This window comes from Mesitornis unicolor, unplaced genomic scaffold (genome assembly GCF_000695765.1).
Source record: "Mesitornis unicolor isolate BGI_N332 unplaced genomic scaffold, ASM69576v1 scaffold40021, whole genome shotgun sequence".
Classification (NCBI taxonomy): Eukaryota; Metazoa; Chordata; class Aves; order Mesitornithiformes; family Mesitornithidae; genus Mesitornis; species Mesitornis unicolor.
The window spans coordinates 1,612-13,818 of NW_010166495.1; the positions used below are offsets into that span (position 1 = coordinate 1,612).

Genomic DNA, 12,207 nt, shown 5'->3' on the forward strand with positions numbered 1-12,207 from the left:
CATTTACCGTGTAACAAAGTATTTTCTGTTAGACTTTCTTTTCTTTAATGAATTTCTTCGTAGTTTTAGTGGCAGGTCTTAGTTCTAGTGCAATTTGGTGACTAACAATTTTGTGTTTATGTCATCACGCCTCCCTTAGACATTTAACTCCTCTCTCTGTTATTACACAGGCCAGCTCCTCGAGACCTACGCTTAATTGTAATTAGTGGTCAGATCTAGATTAGCATTTAGTTAACCTCCCACGACATTGTTCGCACTACATTACAACTCACCACAGCTCGAGTGAAGGCTGCTTTTTTCTCCTCTGGGCTGGAGGCTTTTCCTCTCCAGACATAAATCTTAAAACCACCTTGGTCTAAAATGTAGCAGTCCTGAGAGAAAAAACCAGATGTAAAAAGCTCTGCGCAGGCAAAGATCCTCATTTTAGCTTAGCCAGGTTGGATCCTTGTTGAAGATTTAGCTTAGATGTGGATCTAGCTCATTTCTTTGTATTACAGAGCTCTAACCCTGGTGCAATCATTAGAAGAGACAACAGAGGGTGGATTTACTGTGGTTCATAAATTGACTATGACTACCATGAACCCTATAGTGCAGGAATTCAGGGGTATGCTGACTTTGCATGCACACCTAACCCAGGCAACTGCCATTTAATGAAGTGAAATATGTATTTTTCCTAGGCATTGCTCAAAACTGGCCATTACAGCTCCATGACACATGTTCCCAAACCAGCAGAAATACCAACTCCAAAAGGCTGAAGGAGAAATGTATGCTGAAGTATCACCCTCAGCCTGCTGTGCTACAGTGCTGCTGCTGCTGGTGCTCATTTATGCCAGATCTGCTACTAAAGGAGCAGGAAAAGTCCAAATTAGACACCTTCTGCATGACTGTTTTCTGTACCTGATCCAGAGCTAAAAGTGTTGCATCTTTGTGAACACAGCAGGATCCTGAACCTAAAGGGGATGAGATGGCTGTCGGGGAGCCCGTCTCCACCACAGAGAGATGGTGCCCCAAATTGACAGCCCGCTGTGCGACCGAAGGCTTCTTCAGTTTTTCAAACTGAATTTTGACAAGAAAAGCAAAAGCTTCATATGCCTGGAAAAGGAGACTGAGATTTCACAAGGCTGACACCAGGGTGAATAAGGGAGCTCTTGCAGCACAACACTGATTTGGAATAGTCTGCTTTGCACTGCAGAGAATGAAAGATGAGCAATTCTCTGCCAATTTTTAGCTAGAAGGATATTAGGAAAGTCTCTGCTTTTCTGAAAGCCTTTGGACAGAGGGTCTGTAAGGAATGTCTTTCCAGGGTGGGTCACTGAGAGCAGCCACTTGCTACAGCAGGAAAACGTATTGCCATGATTTTGTAGGCAGAGTATTTATTTACTCTGATTTCTGCAGATGGAGGGCTATCCCTGAACATCAGGTACTAAGAACCCTTATTTCCATCTGAAATTTATTCCTGGCCCGCAGCTCTCCTTGGCTTCGATTGCCAAGCTAAAATCATCCTTGGCCGAGAGGGCTGATTTGCCATCTCTCTTTAGAGCAGCTTCAATGCACCACCCACCTCTGGCCATGGATATTGTAGGTGGGGGCTAAGCTGTCCAGTTTTCAGAGGACTGATAATTTTCAGGAAATTGGGTGTCCCACTGAAACAGGTGCTCAGCTGGAAATAAAGCAAGCCATAGCATCCTTTTCCTGCTGTAAGGGCTGATGGCTTTCTCTCACCTCATGCTGGAGCAGATCCTGCGTCAGGGGCCGGGTGGCTACCTCTTGTACCACCAGGTCGTTTTCCTTCTCATAAACACTGAAATAAAGAGTCACCGAGCAAAGTCAGGCTTCACAACACCCACCACGAGAAGGGATGGAGTTTGGAGCCCATTCCCAGACTTACTGGTAGAGCCGGACATTTGCTTTCTGCAGCTCATCTGCTTTCGTGTCCGGGATGGCGTCTCGAAGCTCCCCGCGCCTCTCCCCCAGCACCATATTCATGATCTGCATGAGGTCCGGGGAGTCCTTCTCGTTGTCAATGATGCCGATTTGAGCGCGGCCACCTCTTTCGCTGTCCCTGATGCTGCGAGCCAGCGCGAGGCCCTGCACAAGGATCACCAGGGGGTAAGTCCTGATCCAGACAATAAATTCAGCAAGCCTCAGACCTAGAGCAATGACTGAGCACCAGTAGTCTAAGACAGATTATCACAGCTCTCTGAAGCTTCTAGCGTCCTCCAAATTTAACTTTTAAAAATGGAGATGTGTCTGTAACGCCTACTTATTAAAAAACTCTCAGAAAAGTGATTCTATGAAAATATATCTTATTATAGACACTCTTGGTGCTTGCTCCTGCAGGGCACAGGCATGCGGTAGCCACAACAGGCGTTGCCTTATGCGTGACTTCACATTAGCAGGTCCAATGACCTGAGATGGTCTGGGAGAGACGCATACATACTGAGGACAATGAGGATGGATGCTGCAGAGCTGCAGGACCCTGGATGCCCCGTGGTGACATTTTACATTTAAATGTGTCAAATATTCAAAAAACGTGGATGTTTTCTGTGAAAAAAGCAGCATGAAATGCCAAGCAACTGATTAGGTTGAAATTTTGTAGTTTGCATGATGCGGAACCATTTTCCATTGATTTTTTTTTTCCATGACTCTTGCTTCAATAGCTTTGAAAGGGACCCCTCTTTGTTAGACCTAGGAAAGGACCTGCTTGATTACCAGGCCTGAGATTAACTATGGTCTGGTCCTTCCAGCAGCCTTGCCTTTACCTGCTCCCCCATCTCTGTGTCCTGAGGGTTTCTTTGTCTTTGCTCTGTTCTCTATTGGATTTTCTCCTCTCTCTGTTGGATTTTCTCCCCTAGCCATCGTGTCCTGGAAAAACATCTTCCCTGTGAAGTTTCCTCCTGTCCTAGCCCATCAGGTGCCACCACATGAAGAGAAGACCCATCTGCCTTTTACCGTGTATAATGACTGGTTTGGACATCAACTTTGCTGATGACTCATTGATATATCTTGTTTTATTACATCTCTGTATCTCAGTTCCTCTGTCAATAAAGTAAGGATAACGACCTCCTTGCAAAGTGCTTTAAGAGCTATGGATCTGACCTATCAACACCTGGGTTGTGTATTCCTGTTTTTCTCATACCGACCAAGCTGGAATGCCCTGTGATTCTGTAAAAAAAATAAACGTTCATCTATCCATGAGGTATTTACTGCAGCTAAATCTAATAATACAGTGAGTAAAGCGTGGCTTTTTCCTGTACTCACCCTGGATTTCTCAGCAATGCTGCAGCTGGGGCCGTTCCACTGAATCAGCACTTTCCCAAGGTCCAGCAAGAAAACATCACCCTTATTGAAACTGTCCCAGGAAAGCTCTACCTGTCACGGGGAAAAGAAAGCGTTCAACAGACCGGGGCCACAACAAAAGCTGCAGGAGACAAGGCACAGCCATTGTGAACTTGGAAGGTAAGAACTGGTCTGCAGTGACATACACATTTTTCTAGCACTCAGCTATTCAGTGAGCCCAATGGCTCCTCTCATGATAATACCAAACCCCCAAGCAAGGTCTTGAAAACAATCCTGTAGTGGGGGTCCTTGAGATGAGCTATCTAGAGGCAAACCTGGCCAAAAATGGGGGTAGGGGGAGAGGCAAGGAGGAATGATCCATAAGGAGAGAGGGATCTTCTTACCTCTGTGGCTGACACGTGCTTCTTCCCCTTGACATGAAGGAGACGCTTGATGTTGTACATATTGGTCTCCACGTGCTTAAATCCTGAAGCCACTCCTCCCTTCTTGTAGCTGTTGCATAGCAGGGGTTTAAGATTTAGAGCTGGTTAGGAAACACCTTCCTCTCTATCCTCTGAGAACCGCTCCAGCTTTTAGTGACAACTAAAAAATCTGCAACCAATATAACCCCAAACTCCTAAAAATGAAATGTCAAATGCTGTGTTTCCTCACTCTACTGTTCATGGTCCTTGGTCAAACCATGACTCCTCACAGTGTCCATCTTACTGTTATGGGTGTTGTGCTGCTGTGCATCTTGGGAGAAGGTGTGCAGATGAACAGGCAGGTTAGGGATGGCAATAGAAACATAACACAACCAAACTGAGAATCCCATTCACCAAGGCAGTGACATCTCAGAATTGAAATATTCCATAAACGTTCAATTAAAAAAAATGAAACTTATTTTCCAGAAAACAGACTTTTTGCTAAAATTTGGTTTTGTTCAGAATGGTTATTCTATTAAAAGTAGCTTAGATAGGAAATTGTTGCCATAAGTAGAACAAAATGCTATCATTGTAATCAGGTACAGGACACTGTCTTTCTTTCAGATTTAATCTACCAATTTTGCTCTTCCACCCTTGAATGTACACTGCAGTAGTCGCTGTTAGCACTGTATTGCCTCACTGCATGATGCCATCCCCTCCTTTCCATTCAACCTTGCAAGGAAGACACAATCACACCATGAGGCCACATGGGCCTCCAAGGAAGTCCCAGAGCCCTTTGACTGATTTTTACTCAAGGCTACCCCACTTCCACGTATCCTAGACTATTTTAGAAAACAGACACAGTGTTCGTACTACAGTGACAATTGACAAGATGTAATTGCAATTTATGGGAAAGAGAGACAATTAACTGAAAGTCACAGATTTTGTCACATGGGTAATGTATGTATTTTATCATAGCATGGAAGAGATTGGCAAACATGGGCAGGTGTGTGAGTGATTCACAGTATTTTAGACTTGTTTGGCCCAGCTGAACACATCCACAGAAGGGTGCTTTGGTGATTACTCCACCTGCCAAGGTGTAGAAAGAGCCTGCTTTAATTTCTCATTCTGCCTCAGCCTTCCTGCTTGACCTTAGGGATGTGGTTTAGACCAAGATGAAGCCTAACTCATACTGGTTTCAGAGGCAGACAGGTTTCCAAATAGAGTCCTAAACCTGCATACTTTTGAAGGTCTGAATTTTAGTTCTTCATTGCCTCTTACTTATCTATAAGATGAGCACAAATGCACATATTTTGTCTCACAAAAGGGAATTCATGAGAGGTGGTAGAGATGCAGAATACAGAGATATCAAAAACCAGGCTGGGATAGAGGGCATTAACCAAAGCAAGGCACTTAGGATGTTTATCGCCAGTGAAGGTCCTCCTGGAGGATGGCTGTTGGAGACACCTTCCGAAGACCCCAAAGGGAGTAAAGACCACAGAAATGGAATTCAACAGTATCTTTTAGATGACAAAAGCTCAGAGTCAAACTTTCCTTCCTCTACAGGAATATTATTCCCAGTGTGAGTCAAATCAGCAGTTCTTGTCAAGGTGGGTATTAGTCTGAAGTGCTCTGAATGGAACTCCAGGGACTATGACCTGCCTCACTGCAGGGTGTTTTACACTACTCACATAATGCCATTGCGGAAATAGCTTTGGAAGGTCTCAGATTCGTGTCCCTGCACTTCCCGGTGCTGCACGGGGCTCCCTCTGAGTGCGTTGTCCAGCTGGGTGACGTACATGGCCGCGGCACCTTGCTCATCCTGAGATGAATCCTTGCCAATCCAGTAATGCAAATCCACAGCGGAGCCGCGAGAAGTCCTTTTGGCCTGGAAGAGGTGGGAAAGGTGAGTCAGGATGAAGTCACAGCTCATGTGTGTGTTTTAAACCGTATCACTGGCCAGGGAGACCTGCCAAAACCAAGGGACCGTGGAGCCCTTTCCCAGGGTCTTTCCCAATTCTGCTTTTCTCCTGGGCAAGGATGGTACCTTATGTGCTTTTAAAACTCTGTTATCAAGGAAAATTGAGCACATGTGCAATTACAAAATTGAATGTGTTCAACCTGTCCTACTTTCATAGAGTTTGATTTTAAAATTTAAAGGATGCTCTTCTCATAGACCACCTTGTTAAATGTAATCTACACCGCTATTTATTTGTCTGGAGACGCTCTCCTTTATTACCATTCTCTTTCTCATATCACACTATGCAGTAACACAAACTGTCTCTGAATTCCAGCTGACTTGCAAAACAGACATAACTCTAAACAGAGCTGTGCATGCTGTGATTCGTCTTATTACAGAAAAACCCAACAGCCTACAAAGAGGAGGTGAGCGATCTGAGAACTGGTGTGCTTATTGTTATGTGAGTTGTGCCAGTTATTTTTCAGCACCTACTGTGTTAAACCCTATCCTGGACACCTGGGAAAGGTAATAAAAGCTCATTTTATAAACTGGATTTGACACTAAGTTCTGTTTATTTGCTTTGTGCGGGGATACCACAGCGAAACACACTAGAAGAACTTGAACAAAATACAACTGAGTTCCTCTAGGCGCAGCTAATTAATCTGTGGCAAAATCACTCCATTTAATACACTGTTGTTGAAGATGATCAAAGCCACGTTGTCCCATGGACTATCTTCATTTGGAGAGCCTCCAGTCAAGATGCAGAATGCAAACCCTCCTGTCTGCAGGGGGGAAGGAGAGTGGTGGGTTAATTATGAGCTTTTCTACCTGGGAAAGCTATGGCAACATAAGCTGAGCCTGTGAGCATCAAAATCTATACCAGTATCTATCAGTATCCATAGTCAGTATCTACAGTCATCTCCTTTCAGGGACATGTGTATTCTGCTCTAAGCATGTCTTTGGGTGGCTGTGACCAAACTGATTCACCAGAAGGACTCAGAAGGTGGCATAAAGGCGTGTGCATGGTAATTAGAGCAGGAGACTCATTCTGCACTGCTATCCCAGCCCGCTTTCCCAGCTTGACAAATACTGGATGTGCATTTGGTTCTTGTGGGGTAGTAGAGGCTTTGCTATCTCTTGACTGATGGAGATGTTTGCAGGAGAGACACTCAGATGCAGGAAGTGGGAAATGCTTCTGGTTTCAACCATATGGACGTTGTTTGATGCAATGGGGCCTGGGTTGCTCTATGCAGTCGAAAAGATTTGGAAGGAAGTCTGGGAGCTGAGTGCAAGGCATCAACCTCCCACAGAGCTTCAGGAACACAAGGCAGTTTGTACAGCCCACATAGTCTAGTTCTCACTTGGTTCTGGCTAGCCTGAGTTCAGCTGGTTGCAAGAAGGCCTGGACCAAACTTGGGAGACCAGATGAAGTGTCCTAATGGGGACATGAGAAGGGCTGCAGAGCCTCTCTTCTGCTTGGGTGGCACACCTCCATAATCCATAACACCTGTTGAAAATGAGACCTCCCAGTCAGCCACCTCTCACCCCACCAAAATGCTCCCATAGGTCATGTGAATGTGGGCCTTGATTTAATTTGCCAGGAATGTACTCACCATTTTTCCAGTTGTCTACTAAACAGACCAAAGTTTGCCAGCCTTACTTACATGCAGAATTATGTAGCAGTCTCCTTCAAAAAAAGTCCCATAAGCCCTTTCAGGTACAGGAACCATCTTCATGTTCTGTAAGGAAATGAGCATTTGGGTCACTGCTAGAACTTCAGAGCCAGAAGTTGGTGTGTGTGAAACAGGACAGCTGGGGTGCACGAAACACTGAGGTGGCAATCAAGGTCTGGAGAAGCCACTTCTGGGGGAAATCCCAAAAGTACTAAGGGGCAAGAAGGGGCAAATGATAATGCTGCTTGGGCAGACTGACAATGATTTTTTAGCCTCCTTGTCCTCTAGGTCTAGAGCAAGAAGACCTCGAGGCCAGGCTGAAGTGCTCCAGAACTTGAATATACAGGGAATTTCCCAGGGAAGTGAGCACGTCTCATCCTGGTCTTAGTTTTGGGGCATGGCTTTTTCTCAGTATCCGTAAGTTCAAGGGTAACTTTCAGAGCTTTTTTAGGATAACCACTTTGCCAGGGATTCATAGCAACTAGCAGTGCTGAGAAAAGACAGACTTGAGGACGTTGATGAGTCCCCCACCCCTCCAGACCCTAATTGCACACTTCATCTGGTACAAGCGCACAATTAACCAGCCACGGCTGCCCAGTGTAGGTGCCTGGATGTGACACCCACCAGTGCACACACAGCTCCTGGGCCTGAACTGTGGTTCCCTGGAATTTGAGACACGCATTCCTTTGGTGGCCTGACTTGTTTCCCAACATACCAGCTTGACCTTCGTGAACTGACATGTCTCTAATTACAGATCCTCTGGAAAGAGGCTTAGTACAGTGCTTTGGAGAGAAATGGAAAGGCAAAGACCCTGTCATATTTGGAACATAGGTGGGACCTGTAGAGGGCCACCACCACTTGGAGAGGTGTGTCCCTGCCCACTGCTACCCTGAGTGGGCTCTGCACCTCAGCCTATGCCCCATCTTGTTGTAGGTGAATGTTCTTGGTGAATTGGGCCAGAAAAAGGCAGAACTGAGCAGAGTCTGGCTCCAATTCAAAATCAGATACCACCACAAGCAGAAGGTGACCTCGCAAGCTGCCTCTCCCTGAAGTGACCCATCAATCAGAGTGGGAAAGACAAGGATGAAGTGCAGACAGACTCCATGAGATGCCTTTGCTGCAAAAATGTGTGCCCTCCCCATGGCAGCTGCTGGTATAGACTAAGGTTATCTTTGCATAACCCCTTGCCTTGGTGAAATGGGTAATTCACTTCTGGTGTGCTAAAGCAGCCTTGCATTGCCTCCCAAAGTGGGTGAAAAAGCCTCCAGCGCTGGGGGAACAGTTTCAGTCCCACCACATTCATGTGTCCTTAGTCAATATTACCTCTGCTTTACAGAGCCAGAAACCAAACCAATAACATGTTGAAAGCTGCAAAGGGAGAAGTTGAGTCTCCACTTTCCCACTCTTTTCCTACCCAGATTACTTCAAGAACATCTCTTTCTTGAAACATATACACATGCACACACAGAGGACATATTGCCTCTTGTCGTACCTCTATGCTCCATATCTGCAATCCCAGCTTTCTCTCAATAGTTGGGAGACTTATGTCGCCGTCTGTCATCCTGCAGTCTGAGCTAGAAGGCAAAGGAAGAAGAAAAAAACCAAAATAAATATATATAATTGCATACAACAGTAAGTCAGCCGGGTTCCTCTTACTGTCAGTGGAGGTTTAATACAGATAATCCACACCTTTAAATGTCTCTATCTCTCTCCTGACTATGAAAAGAGCATTGATGTAATTATCAACAGTTAGGTGGGATGAGCCTCCATGTCCAGGGTATTCATGTTCACTGGAAGCCAAGCAATGTGTGGTATCACAGCCCAGCAAAGACTGAACAGGATACTGTTGTTCTGGTGCAGGATTATTTTTTTCCCTATTTGAATAAGTGGAAAAAATTTTCAGGAGGGAAGAATTAATGGAGGAGACGTATGCTCTCCTGAAGCAGCCACTGGAGGAGCCACTGAAGCCACTGGTCAGGTACCCTGAGACACTGGAAAGCACTAAGGAACGAAGCCCTTCCACTTTAGGAGGAGATTCAGGTGTAAATTAAGACACCTGCAAGGTATCTCAGGGCAGGGCACCAGGCTCTCAGCTCCGTAAAGGTCAATGGAGACACAGCCAGCGTGGTCAGTGGAGCATATGGAGCAATCCAGCTGATGACCTGATGTTTACACATAGCCGAGCAGCTCCCTAGGCTCTGCTGCTTGTAAGGGGAAGAGGTAGGTTTCGGCTGCCCACACGAAGGTGTCTAGTGACATTTGAGATGTCTTTGGTATCTCCAGCTGCCCCTCTGATGGGTCCCTCTCAGGCCCCATCCATCCTCTGTCACCTCTACTAGCTGTTAATATTAAAAACAACTGCTCTTAGCTGTGCTCCTTGTTCCTGCCGCTTGGATAGCTGAGGTTTTGTTCAAGCAGCAGCTTCTGAACTCAGCTTGTTTACAGGGCAATCTCCTGAAGCAAATCCAAATTCGATGCATATGAAAACACTGGGTTAATCCTAGCAGAGCTGGCTGGCCTGTGGGGCATGGCAGGTGCCTCCCGAGCAGCCATGGGACAGAGCTCGCATGCATTTGTGTAGGGGCAAGACCCATATCAGTCGTTCCTGTATGAGTCAATCCTGCTCGCAAATCAAAGCCCAAGCTTCGAGAGAAAACACGGCTCACTGATTTCTGCATTTTGCATTCATTTTCTCCACCAGTGCACTCTCCTGATTTGCATTTGCTCATGACAGACTGAACTACTGTTCTGCGTTAAAAACAACGGCAACCTGATTGACTGCATTTTCTCCTCTGTCTCCGGTTGAAAAGGCTGCACTGATTGTAGGCCATGGCCTCTCCTGTGCTCCTCTGCTCCGCTGTAGGAAACCGCCTGCAAGAAGGAACGGTGCTGTGCTCAGCTCAGCACAACCAAGCCACAGTGAGATGAAAAATACAAGAGGTTATTGCAGAAAGCCATGGGAGAAGCTGCTTCTGAAGGAGGAAAAGGACAAAGACAGATGGTCCCCTGCAAGAAGGTGTGGTTATTGCTGGTGTTACGGAGAGATGTGCTGCACTTGGCACCATAAAGTCATGAGAAGTGATGGTCCTTCTTCTGAAGAGTTTGCACACTAAAAGCTCAAAAATTGCTGCTCAAGGCAGGAACATCAGTCCGTCCAGATCTCCCACAGCCCAGAACTGCCAGACCCTGGCTCTTTGCACAAGCAGTAGAGAGATGCAGGTAGAATCACAGAATGATAGAATCACAGCATGGTTTGGGTTGGAAGGGACCTTACAGCTCATCCAGTCCAACCCCTGTCAAGGGCAGGGACACCTCCCACCAGCCCAGGTTGCTCAAAGCCCCATCCAACCTGGCCTTGAACACTGCCAAGGATGTTTTGAGCACAGCCCCAACACCTCTCTCCTAATGGTGTAGGCACCCACAATCTGTCAACACTCAGCAGTGGGACTCAGCCACGCTCACTCCTTCCTGAACACAAATATATCTGAAGGATGGTGGAAGACTGAGTTCATGTGGCCTCGTGTACCTACCAGGAGCACATTCACCAACCTCCATCTCCCTTTCAGTTCCTTCAGACAGCTTCCAGGCAAGAAGACAGACAGCAAGGAGAAAAAAAGAAGACGTTTTTCATCTCAATTCCCAGAAAGGTAATTGAGACCCACACAGATTATCAACCATATCCAGGAAGATACTTCAATGTCTACAGAGGAGCTAGACACTTTTCTGAATGGGGTCCTGACCCACCTACAGTGAAGTCCATGGCTATCAGGAACTGAGGCCAAAAATATGGTCCCAGTTCAAGTCTTTATCCAAAAGACCTTTCCTTTCTTTTTAATAAAGCATTTGAAAGTTCCCTACCAAAGAAAAAAACAAATGAAGCCTCCTTCCAGCAGCTATATTTTTGATTTATTTAGGGTTTTTCCTTCCAGCATCAAAACAGGAACAAGCTGAAAACAAAGCCAATAAAGATGTTGTATGTGAGGGAGGATTCAGGGGGTTGAAGTTTTTTAGCAAAACCACCACAGCTCCCTGTGGAAGGCAGCAGGCGTCTTGCTAACAGCGCAGGAACCCGGCAGCTGGCCAGATGTGAGACACAGCTGGCTCCCTGCATCCCAACCTCTCCTCTTGGAAAAGTTAACCCAAAGGATGCTGAGATTCCTCTGAGCGCAGACAGCTGTGTTGGACAAACCCCTCCAAAAGCCAGCAACGCTCTACTGATTCCCACCCAAACCTCTTTGACTCAAAATGGGGATCTTGGATCTCACCCACTCTTAAGGGTCCTTTCTCCATCTGAAACCTGCCCATCAGCTCTGGTCTCCATTTTTCTGGGAAATGCTGTCCCTCCCTTCCTCCTTAGTCATTAAACTGGGGGAAGTGTGATGCACAGACAAAGCTGGCTGTGTCTTTGGGCTTTGCAGCTTCTTCCGGCTGGCGGCCAAGTTAGAAATAATAGGAATATGACTTCTATAATCAAACAGCTCATTTCATTAATGATTTAAAGAAGGTTTTTAATCAGATGATCCCATAATTCAACTCTCACCCAGACACAAAATTGAGTATTTATGGAGTGAAAACTTCACATCTGTGCTAAAACCAGGAAGGGCAAAAACTTTTCTAATTTAAAATGGAAAAAAAGGGGACGTTAAGAGGCTTGGGTTCACTGTGAGGTTTCAACAGCAGTGTCTGGGTCAGTTCCTATCTCAATCAAACCAGTTTTGCCCAGCGCAAGGTGAAACGCAAATTGTCAAGAAGCATGAGTCAACTGCCTCTGGGGCAGGAATTCACCTGAAAAATAACTGGTTATGAGGTTGGACATTTGCTTCCTTGTGTGCAGACACAGCCTTACCTGTGAAGGGGGAAGAGAGGCACTAAA

At 45.9% G+C, this 12,207-nt stretch overlaps 1 protein-coding gene across 1 annotated transcript; it reads right to left on the minus strand.

Annotated features, from left to right (window-relative positions):
• Positions 1-265: 265 nt before the first annotated feature.
• Positions 266-8,901, minus strand: LOC104548850 (villin-like protein; the record flags this gene model as incomplete). The annotated part of the gene is made up of 8 exons (XM_010194979.1): positions 8,827-8,901; positions 7,326-7,400; positions 5,393-5,589; positions 3,684-3,792; positions 3,262-3,372; positions 1,889-2,088; positions 1,723-1,801; positions 266-371 (listed from the first exon to the last, which is right to left on the minus strand). Coding segments are annotated over exons 1-8 (946 nt in total), but the record flags the coding sequence as incomplete, so codon positions are not given.
• Positions 8,902-12,207: the final 3,306 nt, after the last annotated feature.